Source organism: Ornithodoros turicata, chromosome 1 (genome assembly GCF_037126465.1).
Source record: "Ornithodoros turicata isolate Travis chromosome 1, ASM3712646v1, whole genome shotgun sequence".
Lineage (NCBI taxonomy): Eukaryota > Metazoa > Arthropoda > Arachnida > Ixodida > Argasidae > Ornithodoros > Ornithodoros turicata.
The window spans coordinates 30132468-30148583 of NC_088201.1; the positions used below are offsets into that span (position 1 = coordinate 30132468).

The 16116-nt window shown below is 43.3% G+C and overlaps 2 protein-coding genes across 3 annotated transcripts in view; one reads left to right on the forward strand and one right to left on the reverse strand.

The window, feature by feature from the left end:
* LOC135377831 (uncharacterized) overlaps positions 1-10532 on the forward strand; it is a 68263-nt gene extending 57731 nt beyond the window's left edge. For both annotated transcript variants that reach the window (XM_064610533.1, XM_064610534.1), the window contains exons 25-29: positions 3210-3289; positions 6403-6527; positions 6760-6836; positions 7399-7565; positions 10290-10532. In XM_064610533.1, coding sequence (XP_064466603.1) covers positions 3210-3289; positions 6403-6527; positions 6760-6836; positions 7399-7544 — 428 coding nt within the window. In that variant the 3' untranslated portion in view covers positions 7545-7565; positions 10290-10532. The remainder of the gene's footprint in view (positions 1-3209; positions 3290-6402; positions 6528-6759; positions 6837-7398; positions 7566-10289) is intronic.
* Positions 9964-16107, reverse strand: LOC135377833 (transforming growth factor beta regulator 1-like). Its single transcript, XM_064610537.1, has 3 exons — positions 15101-16107; positions 14742-14956; positions 9964-11553 (listed from the first exon to the last, which is right to left on the reverse strand). The coding sequence occupies exons 1-3, from the start codon at positions 15902-15904 to the stop codon at positions 11349-11351; spliced, it is 1224 nt and encodes a 407-aa protein (XP_064466607.1). The 5' UTR covers positions 15905-16107; the 3' UTR covers positions 9964-11348.
* Between the last annotated feature and the right edge of the window lie 9 nt (positions 16108-16116).

Sequence of the window (16116 nt, forward strand, 5' to 3'; positions counted from 1 at the left end):
CTGACATTGTGGGAGAAGGGCGACCTAGTTCGAAAGGACATCAGTGCCACTGCGTTTCTGAAGGAAATAAAAGAAACAATTTCCAAGTACATTCCTCACGAATATATTCGTGGGGTTCAACGGATTGCAATTGCCAACGCAAAATCGTCTTTAGTCAATCGGACAGTGGTTTTCCACTTCGACTTCGCTGAAAACTGGAGTGTGGTTATTCCCAGAGCTGTGCAAGGGTATCACTGGAGAAATCAACAAATTTCCATTTTCACGTGTGTAGTCACAGCCCCCAAACACACCTACAGTTTCGCAGTGACTAGTGATGACACTTGTCACGACTCCACCCATGCCCTGGCGGCGCTGAACTTGATTGAGGACTGGATGGACGAAAATGCAGGTATTTTTGCCGGAGCCATATTAGTGTCAGACGGAGCTGCCAGTCATTTCAAGAACCGGTATCAACGGTATGAATTCCAGAAAAGATCGCATGTGACGAAATGGATATTTTCCGCCACGGGTCACGGCAAGAGCTCGGCTGACGGAATTGGTGGGTTGATAAAGCACATGGCTTCCCTGCATAACTTGCGGTGCAGGCATCATCACTTATAACTTCTGCTGCGATGATGGTAGCCATCTTAAGTAAAAAAATCGAGAGAACTACGCTTTTGTTATTAGAAGCAAGTTCCCTAGAAACATCCCGGGTCTCGAAGAAGGAAGAATGGAAGGCAGTGCAAGCGGCTGTCGGAATCCAGTCTTGCCACATGTGGACAAAAAAAGTGGATGGAGATGGACGCGTCACTGTGCAGATGTCCAGAGTTTCCGAGGAACAACCACAGTAGCTTCTGATAAGGAACATTGTATGAGCACAGCTGGAAAATATTGTATACAGATAAATGAGCTTTTAACTACTAGCTGCTTAAAAGGTGTATGGTTCTGTTTCATTGCACGCGATTATTACATGTTGATGGTTTTCTAGTTCTGTGTTAGTGCTGCGAAGCAACTGTGGCTATGAGCGGCGTACAGACGTGGACAGGTGGAGAGAGGCAGCAGGAAGGAGTGATAACAGAAGGGATAGCATGTGTACTGAGCTGACTTCATGGGGAACTGTGCCGACATTCGTCTGTAAAGTCTTCGGAAAACCCAGGGAAAACCTCAGACGGCACAGCCGATGACAGGATTCGATCCCATGTCACCTTCCAGTCTCGGCGGGGAAAGCGATCATCCTAACCACTATGCCACGGGAGCTGGTACATGTTTATGGTATCACGGTTCAAGGCATCAAGCTGCCCGGCATTCCTCAGTTTGTCACGCGCTATCCAGAGTTGTGCTGAGAGGGAACCTTCAATTTTGCGAACACATGTAGGTCATAGCCTGGGCTATGTAACTGTAAAATATGAAGGAGATCGGAGGTGGGGTTTTTGAGAAATTAGAGTCCGAAAACCCCGATTTTTGAGAGCGTAGCTCTACTCTGCACCGCCTTGCCGAAAACGGGCAAGGTACAGACATGCAAATTTGACACCGATTTAGAGAGCACACTTTGACCTACACGTCGGTACCTCACATATCTCGATGGCGTGTATAGGAGGAGTACAGTACAAAGACAAATATGAGCAAAATCTGAATTTTGTTGCAACTTTGGCTATTTTTAATTCAAGATCAAAATACAATTGACCCGTGCTGTTTACGCATGCTGAAAGCCATTGTACCTGACACATTGTACAAAGAAAATCTATAGTTTGGGACCATCCGCGGGCGAGGAACAAAATGTCAAAGTCGCTCCGTCAGAAAGCCCCGCCGCCGAGTCAATTTCTTTCTGATTTTTTTTCTGGTACACCATAATACATAGAGCCGAAATATTTATTGCTCCTGTCTATGCATGTTGCGGTACAATATATATTTTTTCAAAAGAAATCTGTGATGGTGTCCGGACCACCCTGCCAGAGTTGAGATGGAATCGCCCAGCTATCAACTGCAGTATCATTCCTCATAGCGGTCAGTTGTCTCAACATACCCTGGTCTTAATTCCATTCTTGTTGAGTACTGGTACAATTGGAAACTCACATTTCCAGGTTTCTTTTGGAATCTAAATACCTACATCTTGCTTGTTCTTCAGCAACTGCAGCTTTGAAAGCATTTAACACTGGCTTGCCCTGAAAAACTGTGGGCTAACATTTTCTCACACTGTAGCATTTGCTTTTATGCCCTGAAAGCATCTGGCACATCAGCAAAGGAATAAAAAGTTCTATACTATATAATTTTCTTGTAGCGTGAGACCATAGTCTTCGTTACCTTGCTGTGTCTGAGCTACTGCTTCTTCCAAAAGTTAACCGCCAATAGACGGTGATGAACAGTTGAAGAGTGACACATCCCCTCCGTTGTCTATGTCCATCTCTTGGGGAGTGATGCCACTTAAAGTCTGTTAGTCTGATGATGTTTCAATGAAAATATTCCCAGCTTTTCATCCTGTTCCTCCACATCAAGAGTTTTTACATTTTACCTAGGGCAGTGCCTTCACACATCCTTCACTGATGAATTGCTTGCACAAGTGATTAAGATATTCATTAAGCTGTTTTCCTACATCGCTTGCATATCACATTCCTTCAACGGCACCATCAGAGGTGTGTTTCTTATATCCACTGTGCTTGTCGTGCCCTTGTGGGCACCACCTTTCTTTTTCTGACAACTTAGGTGTACCTTGCATTTTGAGTACTTTGGCCTTGCATGTCTTCGTGGCTAATCAACTGTCCAGAATCTTCTGGAAGGCTGAGCTTGCTTCTGCTAACAATGGCTTTGTGCACTGTGATGCTCAAATGGTCTCTGAACATGTGCACTTGCTCAGCATAAGACCTACTTCATGGTGTAGATGTAGCTGGCACTACGAGCAGTTTTTACATCACTTCCGAGTACCAGAAAGAGCATTGTTCTGGTGGATTAGCCTGAATCTGCAATGCATTTCCTCATTCTGCCAGAAAAACAATTTTTGTCAACTTGGCATTCAATTCATCAAATTAAATATCTCACGATTAAAATATTACGAAACATTTAATAAATAAATAAATATAACATTTTATAATGCATACTTGTATTGTGTATATGACAACAGTTTCATGCGATAAGTACCCATATTTTTCAGACAGATTGTACTTTTACATGAAGCACTCTGTATGTGTGTATGTGTATATGCTAGTGTTTTATGTTCAATGTTTTGACATTTGTAGATGCTCCTTCACTTGTATCGCCAATAGAAGAGGCAAATGTTTCTCCACAGTGCCTGGTTCTGGCTAGCAAAGAATCTCGGGTAATTATTAAATGTCCATCCTTGTGTGGAGAGCTTTACTTTCACAGCTTACAGTGTTTCTACCGTTTTCTTGATGTTCACAGTCTGAAAGACTTGAATTGAAATGTTTGCATGACATCTATTTTTGTATGACTTGCCAGTATTGTTTTTATGGAAGGTTACATGAACTCTCTATCAAGCTTCTGAGGTGCTATTCTTAGCTTGATCATGACTGTGACCATGACCATGAGCCTGTTTCACAAGAACCACTAATTAGCACTGACTGAAGCTGTGCGTTCTCATCTTCAGAATTCACTGACAGAGAATGAGAGACAGGCCTCGGTGGCTCAGTCGGTAGCGTGTTCGCTTTCTGATCCCGAGATCGCGGGTTCGAACCCGGCCGAGGACGCCAGCAACTTGGTGGCAGGGTACAAGTTGCTTAGACACGCCGTCTTCCGCGAGAGACGTTAAATACGGGGTGCCGTGTGATGAGCTTTCATCGCACGTTAAAGAACCCTCAGGTGGGCAAAAGCAATCCACAGACCGACCGCTGTGGCGTCGCTCATGATCGCAGTTGTCTCGCGACGTAAACCCCGAATTATTATTATTAGAGAATGAGAGACTTTACAGGGAGAGAGAATAAGTCTCAATAGGCCAAAAACCGGTTTAAAAAAAAAAGCAAGGGGAACTTGCATATTTGAGTTGAAACCACAGAATATGCTGCTAGCATCCCAAGGGGCATTTCCATCAATAGTCAATTCCATTTGCAGTGATTGCAGCAGTGGAATTGACTTAAACGGTTCGTAGCAAGAGCTGTGTTGCGGTATGGTTATGTTGCATCTCCGCTTGCCTGATTAACTTCTATGCCTAGAATCGCCGAAGCCTTTCAAGTCAATTTTCTTTCCAACACTTTGATTGCTGTCTTTAATGAACTCTGATTATTCACCATTATTAGCATATCATCGACATAAGCGCTTAGAATAACTTTCTTGCTCGCCTCCATCTGTGCATCTTGAGTTGGGACCTGATGAAGCGATGAACCTGAAGGACCTGATGATGTGCAAAAGCTTGGCAGTAAAACCTTTTGAGGTGTTTCATCTTTGTAACTTCATTTGTTACTCCAAGATTACACCACTGGACTGTGTGCTTTTTATTTTTATTTTTATTACATTTTCTTTTTGAGTTGCATGTACAGACAGAGATTGACAGGAACGCAAAATCCGATCGTTATATCAGAGTTATCGTTAAAAACGAGCTTTCGTTTTCGAGTTACAAACGAGGGAAATCGCCAGGGAAGCGCCGTTGAACGGCATAAGTAGACATAAGTGTTGCGAGTGCAAAAGCATTTTATCTAGCTCTAAATTGACACGGCTTTGTGTCGAAAACTTTTCCAAGGACAACATACCCGCTGATACCACGTGAGGCTCCGCACCTTTTGGGATCGACTACTTCGCCCATGGGCCTATTGCACTAAAGTTGTGCCCAGTGACCGCAGTGCTAACTGCCCTCTAGTGCAGAGCGTCCTTACTAGACTGTCGTGTCCGGCGTGTTCCCCGCCTTACCGCCATACTGGGAACATCATCTCTTTTGTGAAAATCCTTGCGCCACAATTTTTCAGAGCCGCAGTTTGGGCGATATATGCTTGTGTACGGAAAAACTTCCAGGTACACGACCACAAGTGGCACTGCAGAATACGTTTCGGAGCGCCCCCAAACATCGTGAAACAGGACCATTGCTCATCGTCCAGTGACATAGTCATCATCATTCTCACAATCGGAACTGCGAACGTGCCTCGCCCACGGGTAATTCGTCGACGTGTGTTTGGTTGGCGACATGCAACTGTCTGCCGACTCACGTTTTTGGAAGCCACGGGGCCACGGTGTTTGCACGAGGTTTTGCACCAATACAGAGTCCATTGAGCACGTAGAACTTTGGGTCGAGCCACGTGCTTTTCCTCGTGAAAACGTGTCCTGGAACCGCGGATGCCATCGTAGCACGCAACAAACCAGCAAAAAAACTTGAGGGTGAGAGAACGATGTGGAGAGGAACAACCTCCTCTACTTCTCACGAGCCCCTTCACAGTCACGCGCATGTAATCCCATGCGTATCTAGTCATGCGCGGATAAAGGCACTGCGTTCTCACTTTAAGGCTGCTTTCACACTAGCGTGTTTTTGGTCTGTTTGCTTCAAAAATAGACCCTAAGGGCAATTGAGCCCGGTAGATTCCAATGGGTCCGTTTTGCTTCTGTGAAAAACACTGACGAAAAAAACGTTTGTGTGGAACCGGCCTAATGCTCATGGAGGCTAAGGCTCTTGAAAAGGCCAACGTACTTTGTTTTCAATGAAAAAGTGGAATCTCGCTTTTTGATTTTTATACGTTTTACCGGCTGCCGGGAGAATTCTTATCGCTATATGCGAGCAAACGCTGTCGCGGCGATCGTTATATCGATGTCTTGTTTACATGTGCTTCAATGGGTGAGCTGATGGGAACTGGCAATTTGATCGTAATATTGGAGTTATCGTTATATCGAAGATCCTTATCATAATAAATGGGCTCGACTGTTTCGGAGATCAGGCATGTCACTTGTGCGCCAATTGACCTCAAATCATCATCATCATATGTTGAAAATCTTGTCAAAGACACCACGTCCCACCTGACTGCTTGAGACTATTAATAGTGGTCTGAGGTTTACATATGTTTTGCGATGCAATACTGCCACCAGGTAGTTAGCCCATATAAGCTTCCTCCTTCAAGAACACCATGCAATTATGCCGTATGTCTCCCACTACACCAATATGTTCGAATTGCTTGCATCTCGTTATTGGATCATCTGGAATGCCTTTTGATAGTGGATACACAAACTCTGATGGTTCTGAATAAAGTTGTAGTCCAGTGCATCTTGAGTGGGTTTGTTCCATTTTCTCCTTGCTTTGCATTTTTTGGGTTGAAAAGGTGTGTCAGTTATGTCTTTGTTAATATTTTCTGAATGTGTGTAGACAGTCATAACCATCAGTACAGTCTTGTCACACTTCTCTGTGTTTGTGCGACTTCCTAACAATGCTCACAGATGAATAGATGAATACCCTCTAGCTTAACATTGTTTTTAAATAGAACTGTTACATTTTTTCCCCAGACTGTGTCACTTTCGGTCAAAGCAAGTTGTGCAGCCCGCAGCGCAGGATGCGATGATCAAATTGTGAAGCTTGGAACACTGAAGGTTCTGCATGGCTTGGAAGTTCTGAGACAATGGGCAAGAAGGTGAAACGATACTTGACCTCTTACAGTCCACGTAGGAACATGAAATTTACTCTAATCTTGTTTGAAAGTGTTGTACAAACCACATGAGACTGCTGTTCAGCAGTTTATAGAAAACCAAACTCAATTATATCAGACGACTGTCATCAACAATTGTGCACAGTTGCAGTTCATGTGTACTGTAGACCAGTGGTGTTGGCAAAGCAGTTGGGAGAAAATGTGTCGTGTATTTCAGGACTTGCAGTCACTCTTCTGGAACACCAGAAAGCATTTTACCGTTTTTACTTCAGTTTGAAGGGGAGAGAAGTATGGGTAAGTCACAGAATTTTTCTTTAATGGTGTATGTACACCCTGCACCACCATTTCTTTAGTGTTCAGGGAGTTTTTGGACTAGGGTGTCATTCAAATTCGTTGTGTAGCATGAGGAACAAGGTGTGTAGAGACACATTAATGACATTAATGTATAGCTCTGTTATCCTGTCTGGCCATCGATTTTTTTGCCCCCTCTCACTTCCACATGATAGCAAGGTAGAAAGGGCTGCGTGCCCTGATGAGACACTCTTTAGTCTGTCCACCACTTGCATTGCAGTTATTTGGTGCGACTCATTTTTGTTCTCATTTGCAGTCACACAGCAGCTACTTTCACTGAGAACCTGCTGTTACGACTAGGGAGCTCTCACTTTTTTGCTTTCTGTTTTTGCAAATTGCAAAAAAAAAATTGCAGATTGCCAAGCACACACTAGGAAACCGCAGTCCACTGTAGGCTATATGGCTTACGCTGACTTTTTACGCTGGCTTACCAACAGACTTTTTCAATCTGCCAAAACCTGGTTCGATTGTCAGTCTTTTGATTCATTGTCTTCTCCTCCCATAGACAACATATCTTTGCCAACAAGTGCCCTGCGTGACAACTTCTTGAAGACCGTCTCACAAACTGCTGTCATTTTGACCAGTGGAGCAGGAACCATAATGATGCAGGCATCTAGCAACATGTCCTTTCTGCCCCTCGAAGACCCGTAAGGGTCCTACCACCCTCTTGTGGTATGTAATTTCTTTTCAGTAAGAACTGAATATGTATCATAGTCATGTTCAAAAATAGCTGTGTTTAGGAAAGGTAGAATTGTAAGCTGATCTGGTTGCAACAGTGGTATTGACATCAGAGTTATTATTCTTCTTGGTTCCTGTAATAAGAAGAAGGAAAGGATTTATCGGTTGCACCTTTTGTGATAAATGAACGAAAGCGCAATTTACGCTTTCCCTCTCCTTCTCAAGAAGCTGAACAATGCGGAGAGGCTTCGGATTGTTTTCCTCAAATAATTTCCGGCGATGATTGGAGAAATTGTTTGAGGAGACCAATGAGAACCCGTTCCGCACGTGTCACGTTTCTTGAGAAGGACAGGAAGAGGTAAAGCGTACACTGCGGTTTCTTTTGCTCATAAATCAAGGAACGATGCAATAGATGAATCCAATTCCTTTTGTGTTGGTGTCAAGGCAACGGCATCGTTGATTGCACGAGGAGAAAGTTTTGCAATTTAGTGCCCCTTTAATGGAAAATTTAGTGTTCTTCTGATAGCCATTTACATAGTGCAGCTTTATTTGTTTCGTTGCAATTTTAACTGGGCACCTCATATTTTTCGATGGAGAAGTGCATCCTGAAAGAGCCATGAAAGCAAAATTTTAGCTTTTGGCTGCAGTGAGTTGTACGACAAACACCACACTTCCTTGGGCAAGAACAATAATCGTAGCCAACCTGTAGCGCGCATGGGGTCTTTGATCTGCATGCGCTCTCGAGACCCCCTCAACTCTTTCAGAGAGCCCGTAAGAGAATGAGTCATGTCGACGTCACTCTGTCGTGGCAGGAGATCAGGCTGGGCTTCCAAGGTCACGCCAGTTCACGCATTGCTGATTTTGGGACAGTTTTCCAAATTGAATTGTGCAACGATAAAACACTGTTCCACAAAAGTATTTTGCATGCTTGTTCCAGATAGATAGTTTTAAAAACACGCGTCTCTGGGTCTAATCGAATAAACGTGCAAGTCACTGCTAGAGTTCTTGAGGTGATGCAATGCAGCAGCCAGTAAATAATAAGGCAATAAAATAGCATAAGGACCAAATTATATGAAACAGGAAAGCAAGCAGGAAGGTAGTCGTCACTGATATCTCTGGGAGCCTCTGCCATCTAAACCCATCTGTATCCAAATATATTGTTATGGTTCAGTCTGAGTTGAATCCCTTCAATAGATTGGTGCTTTGCTCGAATGGCTAGACTCACAGGCATCAACTACATTTGTTATCTCAACCTAGTTTTGGAACACATGTAATGTCATTAAGTTGCTTGACCTGGTTTTGAAATGATAGTGTATTTCTATTCCTGAGTTAACATTTGTGAAATTAGGAATGCACCCATAATAGGAGGACACATACATGCCTTATTTAATGGTGTGAGTGCCAAGGTTGTCTGAGAATCTCTGTTCGAGGGAGAATATTTGACAGTGAATCTCGTGCTGGTTATGTTCTGCAGTAACGTTGCTTTTGTCTGAGCATTGCAAATGACATTACTGTGTCTTTAAATCCTGCTGAGGACTTACAGCATTCAAAGAAATATTTAACATGCTGTTGCGTACTTTATATGCCCTTAAATATTGATAAACGTAGAAGGATGCCTGAATATCTCAGCATTGCAACGTTTCTGTATCAGACCAGAGAAGTAAATATTGTCCAAGTGTATCAAGCGTGATGGGCTTAAAGGTGGGTAAGATAACGCCTGTACATCTGTCCTGTCAAGAAGAAAAGTCGACAGGGATAAATGTACGCTATTTGCATGCAGTACAGTCATGCCTCATTAATATAGACGACTAGAATTATGGACAATTTTTGTAGGAACCAAACTTTCTCAATGTATTTCACATGTAAACTCGCTGTTTGGACAGTGAACAGTAAACAAGGTCCCGAGGTTGCACACACACAAAAAAAAGGACGTCTATCTTAGACATTTACGAGGCAAAATGGTGATCACATTTCTTGAGCACTTCAGTGAATCAACCTCAGCCACCATGAAGAAATGACGCCATGCATGCAAGGTGGCCGAGATTTTGCAGGGGGCTCTACCCCCCAACCCCCCCCTTCACTACGCACCTGCCACCAGTGCATATTGTTGAGATGTTGGGTTTTATTAGAGAGCGAAGATACGGTCAGTCAGCTCAAAGCAAAGCCGGTATGACAGAATGTCGGGAGAACCTCTTCTTCACAGTATTTTTAATTTTAGAAAAGTGAATTGGTAGGGCATACTTTTGATTCATAGACCTTCAAGTTACTGCTCAGCATGCTTCCAGTGTTCCACTCTGCTAATGGACTATGTACCATCAAATTTCAGTACCATATGCACAGCAGCTCATTTAATGTTCACAACCACAATAATGTAGAAAACAGTACACTCACAGAGGATGAAAAATGTATTTTATGCATAATGCAATTGAACAATGTGAAATCTAAGAAACAAAACAGGCAACATTTGTCGTCACATAATACTACATACTACACAGTGGCGTAGCCAGAAAAATATTTCAGGAGGTGTTCTGTGAGGACTTTACATGGGGAGGAGGATTTCACCCTTGTTTCCCTCTCCTAAATGCCCTACCAAAAGTAAGATTCTTTTGGGGCTGGCTACGCCACTGCTACTACAGTCCATTGGTACACTTTGTCATGTAACACAGGATAACAGCTTGGCAACATAATGGCCAAAGTCTTTTTCCCTCCCTTTTCTAGCTGCATATGAGTCTTTTTCATAGGCTCCGAGATGTCTGCATCGTTGTACCCTGGTGCCAAGAACATGGTTCATGAAGCCGCTTTACTACAAGATTACTTGCATTACTGATTTTTAAGTAGTTTGGGCACTCAGACTTGGTCCGTTACCACGAACACTAGCCTGATGCCCTTTTGTAAATACTGACGAATGAGGCAACATTTTGTCCCAACATTGCATAATAAATATACTTGTTTGTAATCGTACAGTTGAGCTGTGTCACATGCAATGTTGTTGCAAGTTTTTGCTTTTGTCTGACATGGGCAAAATGCTATGCGGGGACAAAATCTTTGTCACGGGTTGCTACAAGTTTTGTCAGTGACGTACAAGGAATCCTGCAACTCTTTTGAGAAGAAAAGGCAATTCAGGTATGTGTCTAGTACATTAGAATGAAGAAAAACTGAAGAAATACAGAAAGAACAACAGCACAGTAATGTAGCGAAATTTCAAAAGCAGTTTTACCCCACTGTCCTGGCTGCTTCATTTGACACTAAGTGATCATCTAACACGTTTATTTTTATTTGCTTTAATATTGCACATTCTAGAAAAGCACTTCAAAACAGTGCTCACTATGGCAATGACGACCAATACAATCCTGACCACTCACCAGTTCTGGTTTTTATTATTGTTTTTTTTTTTTGTATGGCAACAACAACCATCTTGGAATTATCATCCTGCACTTCTGCAATGCACATGCATGCAACAGGTATATTTTGTTATGTTCATGAAATGTGGCATGAAAGCTAATGCTCGTAGGAAGAAGCAAAACAGCATATACTTGAGTAATGTTTAACATAGCAGTATTTTTTAATGTCAGCAGGGAAAAAGTTAGTTCCAAAATTGTGGCAAAGCCATAATCATGATTAAAATGAATAGGAATCTGTGTGACATACCTTGTTAGGTATGCTGGCATTTAATGACCTATGCAGCTACCAAGCAAGTACAAAGGTTTCACGGGTGACTAAATTATCGGTTGAAAATCTGTAATCGCAGTTTGTCAGAGAAAGCACAGACAAAAATGATCACGGTAAGTCTGGTGGTTCTTGCTTTATCTGTACCACACCTAATGGTACAACAGCAATGCTATTATCAGTTGGTGCTGTGGGTGGAGTGGCAGACCTGATGTGTAAGCAGAGAAGACGAAATGCAGCGTAGCTGAGGTATGGGTCTCCATCCAGACGCTCAGTTGGGTGACTAGCACTCCTTGAGACTTCAAACCTAATCCACCTGTATGGACCGCGACAAAGATGAGTTATTAACATTGTACCCATTTGTAATATGAAAGTAGCAAGATTGTGCCTCATATTTATATACCGCAATCTTGCTGTGGCACACTTTAGTTACATGAGGGCTGTATGTATGGGCAAGCCGGAACATACTTTTATTTGAACCACTATCCCCAAAACACCAAAGGGAAAACTCAAGCAGAATAGACCTTTCAATGGAGAGTGAAGGTGACGCGTTTAAATGCACATAAGCTATACTTTCTATGGCCTAGTTCACACCTATGGCAATGGCGGGGACGGCAAACGACGACAGCAAGGCGATGTGCTGCCGTCGCTTGTCGCCGTTGTTCACGCTGTCTCTTTTCCTGCTGTGGTCCATACGCAGCACCCATTGCTCGATGGAGCGTGGGCAAGGTCACAAGACGGCAAAAGTTGGACATGTCTCAACTTCCTTCTGCCATGCCGCGGAGGCCATCGCAGCGTCAAAACGGCGAGGAAACCGCACAATTTGCCGTGCCGTCCACGGTGGCCGTTGCTGTATGTGTGAACTAACCCTATAACATTGGCAACGAAGTAAAATAGATATCCCTCAGATACCCCTACCTGGTCAACACCTGCCAAGAGAGATTCGTGTAATGCGTATGTGTTAAGAATGTGCATGACCAAAAGCTGCCCCTGCAACCTGTGCATTGTGGCAGCACTTTTCCCCAGAGTAGAAATAGATGGGCTAAGAATGTGTCCCAATCATCATGCAGTCAATTTTACAGATAAGTTTCTTAGGTTATGAAGGTTTTTACATTAGCTACTTTATTACTGATCTGTTCATCATGACAGGCCTGTCACTTCTTAATGCCAGCCTTGGATCCCAAACCAGAATTTCAGAGGGTGTGATGTCACCTGTGAAAGCAGCTACAGACCCACAATCAGCTTGATTGTTGTCGGATGTTCCAGCCCAGCAAACAATTTACAACCTCTGTTCATTATCATACATTCTAGGCAATGAGATTTTTAGTGGAATGAAGGCCACATATGTTCTGTAAACAACTGAGGGAATCTCTGTACATTACTGAATGTCTGACACGATTTTGCAGAATATAGTTGAGTGCTAAGGTTACTGCATACATTTCCGCTGAACACAATTTTTTTAACGTAGATACATTTGTCAACCAGTGTGACTTTGTGGTTGTTTCAGTAACAACTGCATGTGATACCCCTATGTCAGTCTGTCTATGTGGCTTATAAAATAACATAAATGCGGGCAAGCTGGTGGTGAGAAAAGCCTGACCATGGGTAACAACGGAAGACACGAGAGAGGTCAGATCATAGGTGTTAGCTGATATGTGCTGTCTGTTTTTGTTGAACAGGTTCAGACTTTGCTCCTCATGGTATATATGTGGTACAGATAAAATGGTTAAAAAGCAAGCGAGCTGGTGGCTAAGATCCATGACGAAAACCCGAGACTGGGAAAAAGACGAAAATGCTGTGCTACAGTTCCTTGATGTGAGGCTTTTGCTAACACCTTCTTTGTGTTGGTCGTATGGAAAATTGGCTCCTAAGCCACTTTTACCCGCTAGCAGTTGTCATTCAAAGAATGTAAAACGTGGTGTTGTCACGGGCCTCCTATCTAGCACTTTGAGGAAGTCATGTGTACATCAGTTGTGTATTTCTTTAAACTTTCAGTGTGATCGTCTGCAGCTCGCAGGCTATTCTAATGCAATGCTTTTTAGCGCTCTTGAGTCTGTTTTTAGTAGATTAATTTCCCCCTGTGCCCCACTTGTCACTGATAATGAGATTCGTGTTGCGATCCCATATTTTCCCAATGTCTCACATAACATCCTTGCTGTAGCAAAAAAGTTTGGTGTCCGGGTTGTATTTAAAAACTGCTTTAGACTTGATGCTCTCTGTCCTTTCCAGAAGCGTGACAAAGTTTGTAAATCGCATAAAAATAGCTATGTACAATGCCAGTCAAATGTGGTGTATCAGATACCTCTTGCTTGCGGTTTTTGCTATATCGGCCAAACGAAACGTTGCTTGAATGACAGGCTCCGGGAGCACGCTTCGAAGGTGAAAAATGAGGACCAGTCGTCGGAATTGGCAAAGCATCTCAAAGTTTGCTTTAATTGTTCTCCCATATGGGAAGAGACCTTTGTCAAGGCCAGGGAGACCGACCTCAGTCGGAGGCTTTTGAGAGAAACATTGTCAATTTTGGGGGCTGGGAACTGTGTCAGCAAAGCGTCTGTGACCTTCGGCCCTGCTTTGGCGAGCCTTTTGCACTGTCCCTCCTCCCCCACCTGATGTGTTAAAAGTGTGCGGTTGTCCATTAAACTTTAGCTGTGTTTGAGACTTTGTGTTGTGTCGTCTGTTTTTCGTCTTTTTCCCAGTCTCGGGTTTTCGTCATGGATATATGTGGCTTCCAAGAGTTCTCTTTAGGGACAGCAACAGCTCAATCCATGGGGAGTCATATTTGTTGTACTCGGGAAATCATGTTTTGAAGTCAGATGTCATGCAGAAAGTATTTTGCAGGCCTCTAAAATCAGAATTGTAGTTGACAGAACCATAGGCTACCAATTTCGTGTGGCATGCGTATGCTAAAAAGGGAACACTCGTGCATTTGTTCAAAAGGAGCTCTTTGGAGTGTGCACCATTGAAATATGGCAGTACTTGTTGTCTTAGTCTTAGTTTAAGTCTTACCATAGATGCATATGAAGTACTAACATACAACCAATGTTTAACACATTCTCTTAAAAGCGCTAGAAATGGCCCAGGAGCCGGGACAAAAAAAAAGAGGACACAACACAACAAGTGCTGATCATTGTGCTTTGAGCACTTGTGGTTGTGTGTTCTCTTTTTGTCCCGGATCCCCAGGCTGTTTTTATCGCTTTTAAGGGAACGTGTTTAACTCAGCACCAACAAGCCCAAAGAAGTGTACTAATAAATACATCCAATGTCTTTTTAGTGACCGCTCAAATGGAGAGGACACTGCACCATGCCAAAGTATCACCATATGTATAGTATACCGTAGTATACCCACCACTATATACACCACTAGTATACCGTATCGACACACACTGTAACTGTACAAAGTTTTGTAACAGATATTGCTGCTTCCAACAGTTGCATTCAGCTTTTGCTGAATAAAAAGGCAATATAGTGTCTATTCCACTCTCTTGAAAAAACTGCTGCTTATACCTGTAGTTTTGGCACTTTCGAGCACCTGGACAGCTCTGCACCAGGTTCTGTACAGTGGGATGCGACAGTGCGAAGAAATCCGCACCCCGTGCTGCAGGAACTATAACTTCAGCACCACATGTTCGATTCACAGCCCGCAAAAGAGCAACATAACATTCATCTGGGCTGCTGCCCACAAATGGTCGCTCAGGGACGTCTTCTGCTACAATTTCAAACTGAAACAAGAAAGACTTGTAAGAATAACTCCAAAAATGCTACGAAAGATTGTGGATAGACTCAAAAATGGGAGAAAACAAGGTGATCCTAAGACTGTTGCACTGGAACTATGACAAGCTTCTGTTTGCTCTACATATTCTTACCCTTGGCCCAGTTCCAGCATCCAAAATGGTGCAAGTGTAGATGCAGCTCTGATTGGCATTCAGTACACTTGCAAAAATTCTTGAGCTGCAATAACCAACTGGAAAGATATGCTCCTCGGAGTGGAAGCCAACACGATCAGTAATTATTTCACCTAAACTATGAACCTTACAGCCTGGCAGCACAATTGGGAACACTGGTCGTCCAGATGAATCGAGAGGAATTGGGGGCACAAGCTTTTTGTCTGTAACAGGCTTTTTCCGTTTTGGCTTAGACCCACTGGTTTTTGGTGTTGTTGGTTCTTCTGTGCTATCTTTTGTGCTTCGACGCTTCAATACCTTTTTCTTCGACGGTGTTTTTTCACTGTTCTCAGGTAGGACGCACATATTATGGACTACACCAGGAACTACAGTTGGCGGGGTAGCAGCAGGAGCTACAGGACCCACAGGATTGGTGTTCACTGCTCTGTTCGGCGTTTCAGTTGAAGATTCTCGCTGAACTTGGTAGAGCATGAATTTTTTAAGTAAAAACCTTCTTTCTTCCCTCGCCACAAAGATCGATTGTTGTACTTTTGCAGCTTCATCACACAGTGCTGCGCTTTCAAGCACCAAATCCTTCATAAACCTCTCTAATTTTTTACATTTCATACGATACCGCTCATTTTCCATCGTGAACATCAGATTTGCCCTCTTCAGTGCAAGTGTGCTGGGGCCTTTTTGTCGCATGTTGCGAGGAAAGTATCTCACAGCGGTCGGCACTCCAACGTCCATATCGCTTGAATTGTCCGAAGCTTCTTCATTCATCATGACGGTTTCTTGCAATTTGCTTTGTCTAACGTGCTATCGTATAACTCATCACGCAGGAGCCATGCATAGAAAAGTCAATACTGTGGAATAATTGTACCAGCAGCTACTCCCTTCGCTACTCCATTGCCGCTCTAGGCTCTAGCCATGCTCTAGCTCTAGCCCTCTAGCGCCACAGTGTTTGGAGGCTAGCGGCTAGCTAGCTAGCGTACGCG

Excerpts from the sequence above, each read along its gene's own strand:
- LOC135377833 (XM_064610537.1), bottom strand. The coding sequence starts at position 15,904 with ATGATGAATGAAGAAGCTTCGGACAATTCAAGCGATATGGACGTTGGA. Across the intron at positions 14,957-15,100 it reads ATGCTGGAACTGGGCCAAGG|TTTGAAATTGTAGCAGAAGA; the intron begins GTAAGAATATGT and ends TTCTTGTTTCAG. Across the intron at positions 11,554-14,741 it reads CGAAAGTGCCAAAACTACAG|GTGGATTAGGTTTGAAGTCT; the intron begins GTATAAGCAGCA and ends CGGTCCATACAG.